This window comes from Podarcis bocagei (assembly GCF_964188305.1).
Source record: "Podarcis bocagei genome assembly, chromosome: 7".
Taxonomy (NCBI): domain Eukaryota; kingdom Metazoa; phylum Chordata; class Lepidosauria; order Squamata; family Lacertidae; genus Podarcis; species Podarcis bocagei.
In genome coordinates this window covers 82,060,318-82,078,874 of record NC_138132.1, presented here as the reverse complement: position 1 = coordinate 82,078,874, position 18,557 = coordinate 82,060,318, and the positions used below count along the sequence as shown (strand labels likewise).

At 46.7% G+C, this 18,557-nt stretch overlaps 1 protein-coding gene and 1 long non-coding RNA gene across 2 annotated transcripts in view; one reads left to right on the top strand and one right to left on the bottom strand.

Annotated features, from left to right (window-relative positions):
• LOC308592072 overlaps positions 1 to 18,557 on the bottom strand; it is a 33,433-nt gene that overhangs the window by 5,605 nt on the left and 9,271 nt on the right. The window lies entirely within an intron of this gene.
• PLOD1 (procollagen-lysine,2-oxoglutarate 5-dioxygenase 1) overlaps positions 1 to 18,557 on the top strand; it is a 38,877-nt gene that overhangs the window by 13,253 nt on the left and 7,067 nt on the right. Inside the window, exons 5-16 of the mRNA XM_081203033.1 lie at positions 359 to 471; positions 987 to 1,050; positions 2,645 to 2,742; positions 3,453 to 3,554; positions 6,782 to 6,913; positions 7,063 to 7,184; positions 7,928 to 8,032; positions 10,035 to 10,160; positions 12,517 to 12,658; positions 13,882 to 13,995; positions 15,766 to 15,831; positions 17,183 to 17,287. Coding sequence (XP_081059159.1) covers positions 359 to 471; positions 987 to 1,050; positions 2,645 to 2,742; positions 3,453 to 3,554; positions 6,782 to 6,913; positions 7,063 to 7,184; positions 7,928 to 8,032; positions 10,035 to 10,160; positions 12,517 to 12,658; positions 13,882 to 13,995; positions 15,766 to 15,831; positions 17,183 to 17,287 — 1,289 coding nt within the window. The remainder of the gene's footprint in view (positions 1 to 358; positions 472 to 986; positions 1,051 to 2,644; positions 2,743 to 3,452; positions 3,555 to 6,781; positions 6,914 to 7,062; positions 7,185 to 7,927; positions 8,033 to 10,034; positions 10,161 to 12,516; positions 12,659 to 13,881; positions 13,996 to 15,765; positions 15,832 to 17,182; positions 17,288 to 18,557) is intronic.

Here is an 18,557-nt window from a genome sequence, read left to right as displayed (position 1 = left end):
AGCGCCCCTTCAGTGAAGCGCCTCTCTTGGCTTCTGTCCGCTGCCCAGGAGATGCTGCGCATGGCTATCCCAGAAGACAGAACAGCCAGAGGCTATCCCAGAAGCCAGATCCCTCTTGCTGTTCTGGCTTCTGGGATTCAGAATATTTGTTTTCTTGTTTTCCTCCTCCAAAAACTAGGTGTGCCTTACGGTCTGGTGCATCTTATGGAGCGAAAAATACGGTATTTCTTATTCTTTAGAAACCAGAGTTGTTGACACTTGCGTTTAGGTATTTAATGTGGCCTGGGATGTTTCTTGACCTTGAAGGCAAAAAAGGGAAAGTTAATTCTCTCTCGGTCTCTCTCTCTCTTCCTGACAGGGTTCATAGGCTATGCTTCACACCTCTACAAGCTTGTAGCAGATTGGGAGGGTCTTGACAGTGATAGCGACCAGCTGTTTTATACGAAAGTCTTCTTGGATCCAGAAAAACGGGTAAATTCAGGGCGCAGAGAAGTTGTGTGCATGTGTGCCAGGCAAGCTTTTTAAAATGTAGTTACTTTCCCCCCCATTTTAATAAAAATGAATATTTTATTTACAATCAATATAATACACATAAAACATAAAACAAGCTATTGGGTGCTCAAACAGCCCCTAAATTATATATATGTAATTAAAAAAAAGCTACTTGTTTGGGGACCTGTGGCACGTCAGCCAAACTTGGCCACCAGGATGCTCGTCGTTCGGCCCATAAGGATGTCAGGTGTGGGGTGGATAAGGCTTCTAAGGAACAATAGGGAGCTGAAAGTTGTTCCTTTGCTGGAGCTCTTTCCAAATTTAAAAATCCACCACCCACAAGCGGGCAGTATTGAAATGACTTGGTGGTCCACGATTTGTACCTGTCTGGTGTAAACAGACGTTTTGCTTTAGAGAGAAGAGCCAGAATTTCAAAACCCCTTTCCCAGCTCTTACGATAATGTGATTTCTATTTTATTTTGTCTCTCCCATAGACAAGCATCAATATCACTTTGGATCACAGGTGTCGGATATTTCAAAACCTGAATGGAGCCCTAGGTGAGCATCTGGGAAAGGAGATGGAGACGTGTCTTGCGTTTCTGCAACCTCAGTTCTGGGGTGTGTGAGGAGTCAGGTTTTTAACAGTGAAACTCCCTGCCTGTTGACAGGGAGTTAAATGATTTTATTTGATAATTTTAAAAAGTGCTTCCTGTCCTGGGCGCTTTCAGAAGGAAGGACGGGATATAAATGGTAATAAATGAATGGACCCTTTGAAATGAGTGGGCATGACTAACTTAGTTCCATTATTTTCAGTGGGGCTGCTGTAAGTAGTTGGTTTCAACCTCTTAAGTCATCTTGCAAAGTTGCAGTCAGGCATTGTGGAAGTTTCTTACCATATTTTTCGTCCTATAAGGCGCACCGGCCCATAGGACGCACCTCATTTTTTGGGGGGGAAATGAATTTTAAAAAATTATTTCCCCCCCCCCAGCCCTGGCTGCCGCCCCAAGCCTTGCGCTCACCTGCCCGAAGCAGGGGAAGCCCTCCGGAGGGCTCCCCGTGCTTCGGGGTGACAGGCTGCCGCCCCAAGCCTCGCGCACCCGGCGGGACCTCCTGCCGGGCGCGCGAGGCTTGCAGACACTCGCCCAAAGCAAGGGGAGCCCTCCGGAGGGCTCCCCGTGCTTCGGGCGACAGGCTGCCGCCCCAAGCCTCGCGCACCCGGCAGGACCTCCTGCCGGGCGCGCGAGGCTTGCAGACACTCGCCCAAAGCAAGGGGAGCCCTCCGAAGGGCTCCCGGTGCTTCCGGCGACAGGCTGCCGCCCCAAGCCTCGCGCACCCGGTGGGACCTCCTGCCGGGCGCGCGAGGCTTGCAGACACTCGCCCGAAGCAGGGGGAGCCCTCCGGAGGGCTCCCCGTGCTTCGGGCGACAGGCTGCCGCCCCAAGCCTCGCGCACCCGGTGGGACCTCCTGCCGGGCGCGCGAGGTTTGCATTCGCCCCATAGGACGCACCCAGATTTCCCCTTCATTTTTGTAGGGGAAGAAGTGCGTCCTATGGGGCGAAAAATACGGTAATCCATATCCTTCTGGCTGCTCTGATCTCTGCATGCCCTGAACAAAAGCAGGTTTTGGCTGAGCTTTTGATGCAAGTAGCTACAAAAAACTTTGCCTAAGGCTATGGCAGGAACCAAAACTAGATTGTAGGGGGTGTAGGTGATTGTTACTCTCTCAAAACATTGTGTTTTATTTTGTTTCTTTTTTAAAAAAGAAGTCAACAACCGATACGCAATTAATGACTTATTTCTTCATATTGTTTTGATGTTTTTGTCATAATCAGCAAGTGCGGAAATAACTACAGTGGTACCTCGGGTTACATACGCTTCCGGTTACAAACGCTTCAGGTTACAGACTCCACTAACCCAGAAATAGTGCTTCAGGTTAAGAACTTTGCTTCAGGATGAGAACAGAAATTGTGCTCTGGCAGCGCGGTGGCAGCAGGAGGCCCCATTAGCTAAAGTGGTGCTTCAGGTTAAGCACAGTTTCAGGTTAAGAACGGACCTCCGGAACAAATTTAGTACGTAACCAGAGGTACCACTGTACATGGAAAAGCATGGTAGTTCATTGTTCCCTTCTGTTCTCTCCCTCTTTTTTTTTTAAGATGAGGTGGTCCTGAAGTTTGAGAACGGGCGCGTGAGAGCACGGAACCTCGCATTTGACACCCTCGCGGTTGTCATTCATGGCAACGGCCCCACCAAGGTAAGGCCAGTCAGGGTGTTCCAGAACCATAGGGACCTAAACAGAGCCTAGCTGCTGGATCAGGTCAGTGGCACATCTAGTCTCACAGTGGCTGACCTGTGGGAAACCCTCAAGCAGGATCTGACCACAAGAGCTCTCTCCTCTCCTGTGGTTTCCGTCAGTTGGCATTCAGAAGCATCTGACGGTGGAAGCAGAGCCATCGTGGCTCGGAGCCATCAAAAGCCCTCTCCTCCTCCACGAATTTGCCTGATCCTCTTTTAAAGCCATCCAGGTGCGTGGCCACCACTGCCTCCTGTGGCAGTGAGTTCCACAGTTTAACCCTGCACTGCGGGAAGAAGGACTTCATCTGTCCTGAACCTTCGGCTGTGATTTCTAGTGTCACAAGAGAGGGAGAAAAAACTTTTTCTCTCCATGCCATGCATAATTCTGTAAACTTCTCCCATCATCTCGCCTCTCGCTCGCCTTTTTTTTCTAAAGTGTCCCAAGGAGGGGAGAGCGCTTCTTGAACTCGGGCCCCGCTTGCAGACTTCTATTTTTGGAGCACCTGGGCAGCCACTTTGAGAACAAGATGGGCCTTTGGAGCGATCCGGCTTCGTGTTCTGAGACTAGAAGGAAAGATGTCCTCGCTTGCAGACTTAACAGAGCAAAGCGAGTGTTTCCGTCCCAGCTTTGCCACTAAGGATCTGGGAATCTTTCTCTCTCCTCAAAAGCTGCAGCTGAACTACCTGGGGAACTACATCCCTCGGACCTGGACCTTTGAGACGGGCTGCACGGTTTGCAACGAAAGCTTGAAGAGCCTCGCAGACCTGAAAGTAAGGACCAGCTGGCTTCTTGGGGAGGCTGGGATACCTGTGGGCCCTGTTTCGGACTCCAACCCCCATCATGCCTTGTTCATCAGCCGTGCTGGCTGGTGGGAGTTGGACAACAACCAGAGAGTCACACACATTCTCCACTCGCTGAGCTAGACCGTCTCTTGCCATAGCTGCGCCTAGCTACCTCTGCTAAAACTCCCACCATCCCCATTCCCAGCCATTGCCCATTCTGGTTGGGGCTGGTGCAAGCTGGAGTCCCAGCAGGGCATTGTAGCGTACAGGTTCTCCTTCCTGGGATGAGGCCCTCACTTGCCGTCACTGCCCGCTAGCTATCCCCGTCGCGACTCTTGCCTTCTTGTGATGGAAGGATGGGAAAGCTGTGGTCCTCCCAATTTTGCTGGGCAACAGTTCCCATCATCCCCGACCAGTGGCCCTGCTGGCTTGGGCTGATAGGAGCTGGTGTAGTCCCCATGACACCTGGTTCCTGGTCTGTTGCCTTCATGTTGTGCTGGTGAGTTTCCTAGAAGTACAGTGGTACCTCGGTTACATACGCTTCAGGTTACATACACTTCAGGTTACAGACTCCGCTAACCCAGAAATAGTACCTCAGGTTAAGAACTTTGCTTCAGGATGAGAACAGAAATTGTGCTCTGGCGGCGCAGCAGCAGGAGGAGGCCCCATTAGCTAAAGTGGTGCTTCAGGTTAAGAACAGTTTCAGGTTAAGAACGGACCTCCAGAACAAATTAAGTACTTAACCCGAGGTACCACTGTACCTAGTTGGCCAATGTTAGAAATAGGATTCTGGAACCTGGATGGGGAACCTCACTTCCAGGGGCCTCAAGTGGATCACCGGAACCTCTCTCTTATTTTTAATTTATTTATTTTGATACTTATAAGCCACACTCCCATAACCAGTATTGCAAAGTTGTATAAAGGACAGTATTACAATCAGAAACATCTGGCTGCACCCCATATTTCGAGGCCACATGCCCCTCCTCTCCTTCACACCCCCATTATTTTGCTTCGCTTGAAATGCATCCTTTCCTACTTTAAAGGTAAAGGGACCCCTGACCATTAGGTCCAGTCACGGATGACTCTGTGGTTGCGGCGCTCATCTCGCTTTATTGGCCGAGGGAGCCGGCATACAGCTTCCAGGTCATGTGGCCAGCAGGACTAAGCCGCTTCTGGCGAACCAGAGCAGCGCACAGAAACGCCGTTTACCTTCCCGCCGGAGCGGTTCCTATTTATCTACTTGCACTTTGATGTGCTTTCAAACTGCTAGGTTGGCAGGGGCAGGGACCGAACAACGGGAGCTCACCCCGTTGCGGGGATTCGAACCACTGACCTTCTGACCAGCAAGTCCTAGGCTCTGTGGTTTAACCCACAGCGCCACCCGCATCCCATTTCCTACTTTAAGTGGCATAAAATGTAGCGAGGTTGCTTTACCCCAGTGCATTTCTTCCTTTCCTAATAATAATAATAATAATAATAATAATAATAATAATAATAATAATTTATTATTTGTACCCCGCCCATCTGGCTGCGTTTCCCCAGCCACTCTGGGCGGCTTCCATAGAAACCAAAAATACACAAAAATATCACACATTAAAAACTTCCCTGAACAGGGCTGCCGTAAGATGTCTTCTGAATGTCAGGTGGTTGTTTATCGCTTTGACATCTGATGGGAGGGCATTCCACAGGGCGGGCGCCACTACCGAGAAGGCCCTCTGCCTGGTTCCCTGTAGCTTTGCTTCTCGCAATGAGGGAACCACCAGAAGGCCCTCTGCGCTGGACCTCAGCGTCTGGGCAGAACGATGGGGGTGGAGACGCTCCTTCAGATATACTGGAGCAAGGCCATTTAGGGCTTTAAAGGTCAGCACCAACATTTTGAATTGTGCTTGGAAACATACTGGGAGCCAATGTAGGTCTTTCAAGACCGGTGTTATGTGGTCTCTGCAGCCGCTCCCAGTCACCAGTCTAGCTGCCGTGTTCTGGATTAGTTGTAGTTTCCGGGTCACCTTCAAAGGTAGCCCCACCTAGAGCGCATTGCAGTAATCCAAGCGGGAGATAACCAGAGCATGCACCACTCTGGCGAGACAGTCCGCAGGCAGATAGGGTCTCAGCCTACGTACCAGATGGAGCTGGTAAACAGCTGCCATGGACACAGATTTGACCTGCGCCTCCATGGACAGCTGTGAGTCCAAACTGACTCCCAGGCTGCGCACCTGGTCCTTCAGGGGCACAGTTACCCCATTCAGGACCAGGGAATCCCCCACACCTGCCCGTCTCCTGTTCCCCCTAACAGTACTTCTTTCTTGTCAGGATTCAACCTCAATCTGTTAGCCGCCATCCATCCTCCAACCGCCTTCAGACACTCACACAGGACCTTCACTGCCTTCACTGGTTCTGATTTGAAAGAGAGATTTTATTGAAGCTCTTTCATAATACAAGAAGAGAAAGGAAACTAGCTTTGCTGTCCAGCTGCTATTTAGATCAAAGTGGATGGCTCAGTTGGTAGAGGATGAGGCTCTTCATCTCAGGGCTGTGGGTTCGAGCCCCACATTGGGTTTAAAAAAATCCTGCATTGTGGGTGGTTGGAGTTTGTGGCCCTTGTGGTCCCTTCCAAATCTACAGTTCTGTGACTCCATGATTCTAAATAAAAACAAAAAGAGAAAAGAAAATGCAGGGTCCGCTCTCGAAGGGAGTTCTCACACAGAAAGAGGTGGACGCTCCCAGCTCTCACCTGGGAGCTTTCCTTTCTTCCCCCACCCTCCCACCCTGGGAGATCTTCCCTTCCCTGCCTGCCTCTTACTTAGGGTCCTTCACAAGCCATCCATCACCTTCATGTGTGTAATCTTTGGACCCCAGTAATGGCCCAGAGCAGAGAACATGCATCCTCGAACCCTGGTCTTTCTTGTCTGGACGGAGGACAGAGCGGTTTGTGTGTAGAAACTAACCCACTGTAGAAAGGTGAAATTCACACTCGTCGCTCCGCCCACTTTTGCCTCTGGCCCTGCCCACCACTGGTATCTGGCCCCCATAATGTTGTCCAGAAGAGAATGTGGCCCTCGGGCTGAAAGGGGCTCTCTATTGCTGAAGCAAGCCTGATCCAGCATATGTTGACATTCCTATCTGAAAATATAGGTTGCTCATCACGGCTGGCTGTCTTGGTCTGTCTCGTCTTATTTATGCAGTCTTGTCTTTTCTCCCCTCGTACCTGAACGCAGGAAGATGTGCTGCCTGTGGTCCTGATTGGCATCTTTGTCGAGCAGCCCACCCCGTTCCTCACCCCATTCTTCCAGCGCCTGCGGAAGCTGCGCTACCCCAAGAAACGGATCCAGCTTTTCATCCACAATCGGGTGAGTGCCTTCGTCCCATCCTTAGGGAGGGCCGTTCGCCTCCCAGAAGCCTTTGCTCCTTTAAGCTCTCAGCCGGTGAGCGTGGCTGTTTTGACCAGACCAGCCATAGCTCTGGTATAAGGTGTTCTGCTTTGTGTTGTTGTGTCCAGGAGGAGCATCACCTCGACCAGGTAGAGGAGTTTGTGAATGAACACGGGCAAGAATACCGCTCTGTCAAAGTGGTTGGGCCGGATGACCATGTGGAGAATGCTGATGGCCGGAACATGGGCATGTAAGCCAATTATTATTATTATTATTATTATTATTATTATTATTATTATTATTATTATTAAGCTCAAGGTGGCACACATTGTTCTCCTGGCCCCCTCGTTCTCTCCCCACAACAACCCTGTGAGGTAGGCGAGGCTGAGAGTGGTCACCCAGTAAGCTTCATGTCCAAGTGGCGATTTGAACCCGGGCCTCCCAGGTCCTAGCCCAGTACTCTTAATAATTATACCACGCAATCTCTCCTGATAGGGACGCGGGTGGCGCTGTGGGTTAAACCACAGAGCCTAGGGCTTGCCGATCAGAAGGTTGGCGGTTCGAATCCCCGTGACAGGGTGAGCTCCCGTTGCTCGGTCCCTGCTCCTGCCAACCTAGCAGTTCGAAAGCACGTCAAAGTGCAAGTAGATAAATAGGTACCGCTTTGGCGGGAAGGTAAACGGTTTTTCCATGCTTCTCTGTTTTGCCAGAAGCGGCTTAGTCATGCTGGAAGCTGTACGCGGGCTCCCTCGGCCAATAAAGCGAGATAAGCCCCGCAACCCCAGAGTCGGCCACGACTGGACCTAATGGTCAGGGGTCCCTTTACCTTTTTATCTCTCCTGATGCTGTAACGCTTCTGACATTTTGTTTGCTGGTGAGAGATGGCCAAGGTATAGGCAGTGACTCTTGATAGTATCTGCCCTTTAAAACCTCTTGAGCCAGCCACGGACTGACTGGCTGACTGACTGATCTGCCTGCTTATTGCCTCTTTAGGGACCTGTGCAGGCAAGACCCAGTCTGTGAATATTATTTCAGTGTGGATGCCGAAGTGGTCCTGAAGAACCCTGATGCACTGCGGATCTTGATCGAACAGAACAAGTGAGTCGCTTATCTCAGCTTCCTGTTCTGTGGGTGCCTTAGGTGTTGTAAATAAAAATATGCCCTTTTCCCTTATGGGGTATCCAAGAGCCCATATAGAGTCCTTACATAGGTTCCCTATTGGTAGGAGAAAATAACAGAGGCCAACCAGAGAATATTGAGAAGCAAAGCAGCTAGTAAGCTTGATCTTTATTGATCTGTTGCAACAGGGTACTCCCCTCACACGCAGGAGAGGAAGAGGACCCAGAACAATGGCCTGCAAGGCCTTATAAAGACTTTTGAAATTCCCATTCTCTAGATCAAGACCACCCCCAGAAACATTATGCATACATCACAGAAGGGGTGTAACCTAAGACCACCCCTCAGATACATCCCACCTACATCACAGAAATTTAAATGTTGTTTTTCTCTTCTCCTTGTTTATCTCCTGTCTAGCAGGTTACTTGATTGGATTTTCTGGGGAGCCTGGCCATTCTTTTGTAATGCTAAAATACTTATTTCCTGGGCCAGGTCACAGGCTCACACCTTGTTCAAACACAGATTAAAGGAAGAGACAATGGGGAGGCTTTTCCATTTTTAACCTTGCAGAGAAAGGATTTGGTCAGTTTAGGAATCAAAATGGTTCCAGGTTGGCTTTCCTGTGCTGATCTATGTATGTGCAGTTATGAACATTACTATATATCTAAAACCATAAAATTCCTATCACATAGGCAAGTTTAGGGAGAAGGTGTGGTCCTTCCGCGTTCCACATCTGGATGCAGCTGCCAGATTGAAACAAACCTCTCTTGATGCAACAGAACCTGTCTCCGTTTGGATTGGATTGTTAATTTTCGACATGATTCCTGCATTGCAGGAGTTCCCAACTATACAGTTCTATTATTCAAGGTGCCCCCCCCCCGCCACTCCACCATTTTGTGTGAGTTTGGGGGTGGGGGGAAGAGATATGGACTCCAGTTTTCCGAGCGACTCTGCTTTCGTATTTCAAATCTTTAAAAGATGCAAGTTTCTATCCCCTATGGAAGAGGAAATGTGCTTGAAACTGCTTGACTGGCTATCAAAACCCAGAGGAGTTGCTGAGTAAGGTTTTCCAGAGTTGGAAGTTCATTGTCCTGCATAGTTCCTTTCGCTTAGTAAATGCCACAATCTTGGAGAAGTTATGCAAACGTACTTGGCTTTATTTTATGCATGTTCTGAAGTTAATCTTGGGCCAAATAGACCTGGGAATATCTTGCCTTTTGTTACGGAAATTACAGGTGGGGCACATCTTTAAAGTTAAATATTACAAATATTATGCCTGAATATATCCTTCCAACTTGACAGCTCAGGGAAGTCACCTAGCTTTAAAAATAATATAAAATCATCTCCTTTCCCAGTCCCCCCCCCATTCCAAAGCTATTTTCCCCTTGCAAAAGGACTCCAGGAAGTTCTCAGAGGTGACAATTGCTGGGCTCATTGTTAGCCAAAGGAAGCCAAATCTCATCACCTGACTCGCCTCAGGCTCCAGACATGCAAAGGAACTTCTATTGTACTTTTGGGTGGTGGGTACTTAAGACATATTTGTCTATGCTAATCTTATACCTGAGTCTTGCCCCGCCATGTCTGCTTATGCTAATCTTGTACCAAGGACTTGTCTGGACCTGTTTGCCAAGGTTAACCCCTCCCCTTCGAACTGTATTCTGGGATGTGGTGGGAAAGTTTTAAAAGTCTTTGTCACCCCTTCCTCTGGGTTCCAAATTTGCTCTTTGAACCTATTGCACAATAAACTTTGGTCTACAGCTATTTGCTCCGGTTGGCTGGACTCCGTCCTTTATTCCGCAGGGAGCCCTTGGCTCTGCCCGACGAGCTGGGTGACTGAGCAGCCTTGCACCTAGATTTTTCCTTAACACTTTCATCCCACTGTTTCCCACCTCTATACAAGCAAAAGTACCTCCCCAAGGTTTGGGTTCATATGCACACTAATATCCCATTCTTTTCTGTGCCTTCTTTAACCCCCACCTCCCAGATTTGTGATTGCCCCACTTGTGAGTCGTCTTGGGAAGCTGTGGTCAAATTTCTGGGGGGCCCTCAGTGCCGACGGTTACTACGCCCGCTCAGAGGACTATGTGGATATCGTCCAGGGACGCCGGATGTGAGTACCATGAAGGATTTCAAGAAAGCTTTGGCTGCTTCTCCATGTCACACTAAACCATAGTTTAGCACAGAGTGTTGTAGAAAAAACAGGGAGTTTGCCTTTTGCTGCCCAACTCTCCAAGGGACTGAGTCCCCTAAGTCCATGATCGGTCAGAGATGAATGGATGGAGGCAAGATCCACAGAAAGCAAGACAGATCTTTATTTTTCTGTTGCAACAGAGTTCCCTCCCCCCATTGCAAGGAGGTAGGAAAGACCCAGAGCAATGGTGTGCAAGCCCCTATAAAGACTTTGCCAACCCTGTAGCCCAAGACCACCCCCCAAAACATCATACATACATCACAGTAGGAGGTGGTCTCCAGCAGAAATTTTAGAGTGTTGCTTCTTTCCTGTCTGCCAGGATACTTGAGAATGCCTTACTTGATTGCATTTTCTGGGTAGCCTGGCCATTCCTTTGAGATGGTAAATCTCAAATAAAAATAAAAATAAAATAAAAAGGTAGTTCCTGAATTTCTTACGCATATTGAGTTTGCTGAGCTTAACAGATACTTGCCAGACTGTATTTGCAGGGAGGTATAAGCTCCTACAGTCCAAAGCCAATAGGAAAATTTTTCCCATTTCCTTCTTCCTTGCAGAGAAATATTTCTCAAATTGGAGAGTCAAAATGGCTTCAGGATTGCTCTCCTGTTCTATTTCAGACACATGGTTTATATACTTATGTGTGTGTTTTCCTTGTACAGTTATGAACATTTATTCTATATTTGAGACCTCAGAATTCTTATAACAACAGTCCATGAGTAGGAACGAGCTGCAGGCTCACAACCTTTTCTCTCCGGAGCTTCTGCCTCTGGTTTTGCTTAATCACAGTTTGTTGTGTCATCTGGACCAAGCAAACCATGGTTAGCATGAACTTGAACCGTGACTAGTTTCAAACAAGCCAACATCATGGATTGAGTGATTCCCTATGAAGAAAGATTGCAGCATTTTGGATTTTATAGTTTAGAGAAAAGGCGAATGAGAGGTGACGTGACAAAGGGGTTTAAAATTTTGCATAGCACGGAGTAAGCGGATAGGGAAAAGTTTTCCTCCCTCTCTCAGAACATGAGAACTTGTGGACATCCAAGAAGCTGAATGTTGTAAGATTCAGGGTGGATAAAAGAAAATGCTTCTTTATGCAGCAATGCTGCTAACGAACTTAAAAAAAATCTTTAAATATACTTTTCCCAAAAGACCTGAAGCTTTTCTACTGGGATTGATTGGAAAGGAAATTGAAAAAAAAGATAGAAACCTCTTTTTATATGCCACGACAGCAGCCAGAAATATGTTAGCTCAGAATTGGAAAACAGACATAATACCGAATATAATGGACAGGCAGGTTAAAATGATGGACTACGCAGAACTGGCCAGACTATCAGGAAAATTAAGAGATCAGGACGAGCAGAAGTTTCAAGAAAATTGGAGTAAATATTTGATGTATATAAGAAACAATTGTAAATCTTTGAAGACACTGGTAAGGTTGGAATAACTCTTACAGCGTGTAGTTGATAATAAGATATATAGAGTACGTGATATTAGAACTTTATTTGATACTTACCAAAGAAATGGAGGGAAGTCAGAGGCATGATAGAGCCTAAGTTAAATATGTAACCTATATATGTGTAATTTATGAATATATGTATGTGTACTGAAAATCAATAAAAAATTAATTTGCAAAAAAGAAAGAAAAAAGAAAGCAGCAATGCTGCTTCTTTGGCTGATTTTTGAATCTGTTTTTTAATTGATGGAACAATTTTAAAAATCAGAATATAGCGTATTTTTTCCGTGTATAAGACGCCCCCATGTATAAGATGACCCCTATTTTTTTAAACCCCAAATTAAGAAATTAAGTTGTTTAGCTTTGGGGGGATGGGGTGGGGGAGGTCACTTACGCCAATTGCTCACCCGCCTGCCTGCCACTACTGATCGCTTGTCACAGCCACTGCCGATCGCACACCTTGCCGCGGCTGCCAATTGACTGCCTGCTCACCAGCCCACCCGCCCACTTGCTGCAGCCACCAATCACCTGCCTGCCTCGCCACAGCCGCCAATCGCCTGCCCAATTGTCGCTGCCAATCTCCAGCTTGCTGCTGCCATTAACCGCACGTCCCCCCTCTGCATTCACTATCCGCAACCCCCAATTTTTGCCTCTTTTTTTAAAAAAAGCAAAAGGCATCGTCTTATACACGGAAAAATACGGTAGCTGATGAAACTAAAAGTAATAATAATGGCAGCCTTAATAACTGTATATGGTAAAAGGCCTTGGGGGTGGTTAATGCGCCTTCATGCCTAATTCTTTCTCCCCACCCCCCTTTTTCAGTGGCCTGTGGAACGTCCCATACATCTCTAGCGTCTACCTGATAAAAGGTAGCATCCTGAGATCGCAGCTCGCTCAGACCGACTTTTTCCACAGCGGCAAGCTAGATGCAGACATGGCTTTCTGCCACAACATCCGGGAACAGGTCGGTGTGGCAAGAACAGAAGCGTCGTGGTGCAGGGTTGGGGTGGGTGTGCGAATTGCTGTTGTTATCTCTGCAGCAGGGTACTTGCCTTCCACATCCTAGAGCCACCGAATCAGCATGAAAGAGGAGCTTTTTTAGCCTCTGAGAAGGAATCTCCTCGCCCTTTGGTGCTGATTGGAGCTAGAGGGAAAGGAAGGAAGTGAGGATCAGCTCCTGGAGACACTCTGGAGAAGAGCAGCAAGGAGTTGGAGCTGTCCTGTATGCTTCTGTTTCAAGAGAAAAGTGTGCAAGTTCTGCAAATGGAACTTTGCAGAAAAAGCAACTTTTGTTGTTGTTTAGTCGTGTCCGACTCTTCTTGTCTCTCCATGGACCAGAGCACGCCAGGCACTCCTGTCTTCCACTGCCTCCCGTAGTTTGGTCAGACTCATGCTGGTAGCTTCGAGAACACTGTCCAACCATCTCGTCCTCTGTCGTCCCCTTCTCCTTGTGCCCTCCATCTTTCCCAACATCAGGGTCTTTTCCAGGGAGTCTTCTCTTCTCATGAGGTGGCCAAAGTATTGGAGCCTCAGCTTCAGGATCTGTTCTTCCAGTGAGCACTCAGGGCTGATTTCCTTCAGAATGGAGAGGTTTGATCTTCTTGCAGTCCATGGGACTCTCAAGAGCCTCCTCCAGCAACATAATTCCAAAGCATCAATTCTTCGGCGATCAGCCTTCTTTATGGTCCAGCTCTCACTTCCATACATCACTACTGGGAAAACCATAGCTTTAACTATACGGACCTTTGTTGGCAAGGTGATGTCTCTCCAAAAGAAGATATTGGATCACTCATAATTTACCCCTGCATTGGAGGGGGTTGACCTAGATGACTCTTGGGGTCCCTTCCAAATCTGCAATGCTAAGGTTCTGTGTATGTGCACAGAAAATAGTAGATCTAGCTGACAGGCAATGCATTGAGATCTGCCCTGATCGTTGCAATGCGTCCCTAATTATTGGATATTCTTAGAAGGTTGCATAATCTTAGAAGGGGGCATAGCTGTGGCTATCATGAAGCAACCCTGCACTTCTGAATTTGCCACTACACTCCTGGGCAAGAAGCTGTGTTGTTCTGGAATAGTGGGGAGGAAAACCACAGACTAGGCCAACTGGGAAAAGAAACCACAGGGTAGATGGGCTTCACGGGATACTAGTTTTCAATTGTGAGCAACAGTTCTCCTCATTTGCAGGGCATCTTCCTCTTTGTGACGAATCAGCAACAGTTTGGCCATATCCTCTCGCTGGAGACTTATCAGACAAGCCACCTGCACAACGATCTCTGGCAGATCTTCAGCAACCCGGAGGTGAGGTGTCTCTTGTGGAATAACCCGGCGGGCAGTACCTTTTGCAAAACTTAGGAGCTAGCAGGATTTGTCTAGGAACCAGTTTGAAGGGAGAAATGTGTAAGCCGAGCAAGAGGAGAGGTCCTGTGTTCGTGCTGCTGCTGTGTGTTCAGTGGTGATGTGGGTTTTCCGGAAAGTTTTAAATAGTGGCGGTGGGAGTTTGAATAATCCCAGCTGCAGGGATGGGAATCACAAGTGGGGAGAGTGATTCTGCGCTCAGGTCTTGCTGGTGAGTTTCCCATTGATTCATCTCGTTGGCCACTGTGAGAACAGCAAGCTGGACTAAATGGGCCATGGGCCTGATCCTGCAGCCAGGCTCCCCTTATGTTCTTAAGAGAATGGGAGCTTCCAATTTTAATTCAGCTGCAAACATTTGGGAGACATGGGGCATGCGATTTCCCCAGGGCCACCCGTTATGAGCTTAATTTTGAACCCCAGCCCAAGCTTTTAAAATTAGGGTGGATTTTTCTCAGACATGAGCCCCTGGGTAAGGTAAAGGTAAAGGGACCCCTGACCATTAGGTCCAGTCGTGGCCAACTCTGGGGTTGTGGCACTCATCTCGCTTTATTGGCCGAGGGAGCCGGCGTACAGCTTCCAGGTCATGTGGCCAGCATGACTAAGCCGCTTCTGGCGAACCAGAGCAGTGCACGGAAACGCCGTTTACCTTCCCGCCGGAGTGGTACCTATTTATCTACTTGCACTTTGACATGCTTTTGAACTGCTAGGTTGGCAGGAGCAGGGACCGAGCAACGGGAGCTCACCCCGTGGCGGGGATTCGAACCACCAACCTTCTGATCGGCAAGTCCTAGGCTCTGTGGTTTAACCCACAGCACCACCCTGAGCCCCTGGGTACCTGTCTCCAAATGGGCGTCTCGATAAAATTGACAATCATAAGCCATACATTCAAACATAGACGGAAGGACATGATATCTTCAATCCATTGGGTAATACATGGCGGACGCTTGTCTTTCCAGCCTTAAGTCTCTAATAGCCACCGTAAGGGCTTACACAAAACCATTTCTCCTGCCACCCGTTATTTTTTTTATTTATTTATAATAATGTTTATTAAGGTTTCACAATCAATAAAAAATTCCAAAATTTAAACATAAGAAAATCTACAAAAATATAAAAATACAAAAACACATAAAAAATACACAATAGAAGACAATTAACAAAGAAAGGGAAGAAAAAAGAAAGAATAAAAACAAAAGAAAAACCAAAAGACAAAACAGAAAATAGATTAGTATTTTCAAATCTTATACTCCATTCACTAGTTTCTTGACCTCCTCACACCTCCCATTTTGTATTTCAGTTCAGATATTAAATTCAGCAAATCCTTACCCTCTAACATTTATCCTCACTCAAGATATTAACCTATTATAAATATCAATTTTCCAATTATCAATCCCTATTTACATTTTCTTAAAAGTCTTTTTACCAATACCACTTATTTTCCATCAGACATCATTTTAACATTCCTTAATTTTACAGTGCTTCTGCAAATAGTCCTTAAATTTCTTCCAATCTTCCTCCACCGACTCTTCTCCCTGGTCATGAATTCTGCCAGTCATTTCTGCCAATTCCATGTAGTCCATCACTTTCATCTGCCATTCTTCCATCTCCTGCCACCCGTTAGTCCCCACACCACAAGGATATGATTTAAGAATGTGTCACCTTCCTCACCCACCCAGCCCCCCAACGTTCATTTGTTCTTATTTTCTCCTGACACAGGACTGGAAAGAGAAGTACATTCACGAAAACTACACCACAGCCTTGAAAGGGAAACTGGTAGAAACGGTAAATAGCCCTTGACTCTTTTGAAACGGGACTGCTGAATTGGGGTGTTGAGGACCTAAAGAGCAGCATAGGCAAACTGAAGGAGGTGCCTGCTGCCAGGGCCCCACGTTCGGGTGCGCATGGCCTTTTTGGTGGTGGCTTCCCCAGAGATACTCATTTGGCTTCGTAGCTGGAGGCACTAATGCTTCTGAATGGCAGTTGCTGGAAACTACAGGAGGAGAGAGGGATCTTGGGTTCAAATCCTGCTTGTGGGCTCCCTTCTGGGGCACCTGGTTGGCTGATGTTCTGATCCAGCAGGCCCGTCTTATGTTCTGTGTTTTGCTTTCACCCAGTTCTAATATGTGGTTATTTTTTTAAAAATCCTGTTTAGCAACACTTTCTGTGTCTGTGTGTATGGGAATTTATTTTATATTGCTTGTGTCTCAAGAGCATATTTCTTATCTTTGTAAGCTGCCTTGTGGATTTTTAAAAAGGTGGGTTATAAATCCTTCAACGTAAGTATCTGAATTCACGATATTTTATTTTGCAATCTATTTCTGAGACGTTTTGTTGCCTGCCATTTATTGGTTTATTTACCAAGTTTAAAAGAAAACGCTTTTCAACAAGGCATTGCTAATCCGATACGCAGTATACGATTAAGAGAAGATAATCAAAACAACGTATGAAAATAGAAATCAAAATGTCTTTTAAAAAGAGAGAGAGAGTTACCACACTTCCTCTCCTACTGCTTTCCCCCAGGGAAAACCACTCTTTAGCGCTCAATTGGAGCAAACAGTAATTCAGGTTTTCCCCGGATTGCCTTTTGTTCCAATTGATCGCGAAAGAGCAGCTTTTGCCTTGGAAAGCAGCAGGGCAAGGGGACTCATGCTTTCTAGGCACGGCACAAGCCGAAGTGTGGACGAGCCAAAATGATGGAAGAAATTCATCTTAGTCAGCCGATGGATGAGTGACAGAAAAGGAGATGAATGGAACTCCCCAAGGAAAAGCACCCCAGAGGGCATTCACATAGTAGCAGTGCCTCTTCTGTGATTGCCCTGGAGCTTTGGAATTCCCTTCCTCAAGAGATTCACTCATCTTCCTCTGCCCTCATTTGCTCTGCCCAGCACTGATTGGCTAGTGACGATTGGCTAGTGACTGTGACATACACAACAAAAAAGCAACGTTTGCAATGGAGATTCATTATAGGTTCTCAAACCTTTGTGGGGGGTCAGGAGTGGGGTGGGTTGTTTTCATACAATAGGTGATGCTTCCTGAAATATCCAGAACCCTGACTGTTTTGGTCTTTATTTCTGTTTTCCTTTGCCCTTCCTCTCATACTCCCTAAGCTCTTACGGTTCTTCTGTCTTGCTAGCCCTGCCCGGATGTTTACTGGTTTCCGATATTTACCGACGCAGCTTGCGATGAACTCGTAGAAGAGATGGAGAATTTTGGCCAGTGGTCCAAGGGAGGCAACACGGTAAGACAGCCCTTGGTGGTAAATCTACCAAATTCATTAACAGATGCATTTTAAAAGAAGGATTCTAATACAGTGGTACCTCGGGTTACATACGCTTCAGGTTATAGACTCCACTAACCCAGAAATAGTGCTTCAGGTTAAGAACTTTGCTTCAGGATGAGAACAGAAATCGTGCTCCGGTGGTGTGGCAGCAGCAGGAGACCCCATTAGCTAAAGTGGTGCTTCAGGTTAAGAACAGTTTCAGGTTAAGTACGGACCTCTGGAATGAATTAAGTACTTAACCCGAGGTACCACTGTAATTGTTTGAATCCGAGCTCTGCTTGTTTGTATCTCTGGGTTACAAATAATAATAATAATAATAATAATAATAATAATAATAATAATAATAATAATAATAATTTTATTTATATCCCGCCCTCCCCAGCCGAAGCTGGGCTCAGAGCGGCTAACAACAATAAAATAATTGAACGAAGACCTGAGAGACTGAGGTTTGAATCCCCACTCAGCTATGAAGCTCATCGGATAGAAGTTTAAACAGTGGACCCTCCGGATACGAATTAAATTCATTCCAGGGGTCTGTCCGCAACCCGAAAAATCTGTAGGCAGAGACATCGCTTCTGTGCATGTGCACGGCGCGATTGAGCACTTCTGCGGATGCGGCGAAACCCAGAAGTATACGCTTCCAGGTTTGCCGTGTTCGTAACCCGAAATTTACGTATCCAGAACTAAAGGTTCCGCTGTAAAATGACGCACGGTTTGGAGATAACGGATATGAAAAAGATTTTCTTCCTCTCTCGTAACACCAGAGCTCATGGGCATCCAATAATGTTGGAATATTCAGTGCATAGCCCTCTGCTCATTTGTTCAGTCCTCTTTCCAAGCCATCTAGGCTGCTTGGCCGTCCCTGCCTCCTATGGGAGCCAGTTCCATGCAGACTTCTGTGCTATGCAGAACTCTTCATCACTAAGCAAAATGTATGTTTTTTTAAAAAAGAAGCCTGAAAAGGGACTACCACCTAAAGCAATTAAGAATCTTTGCTTTAAAAAGAAAGCCTATATCTTTCTCATTGTAGAAGCACATAGCCCAGACTTTCCTCTCTTTTGGTTCTGCTTAGATAAAGCATTCTGTGTGAACTGTATTTTTTCCATTTCTGTATCAGTTGGTTGAAGGAAATATATTATAATATTATTATTATTATATATTGAATTTACCATATTTTTCCGTGTATAAGACTAGGTTTCCCCCCAAAAAATAATAATGTCAAAAATCA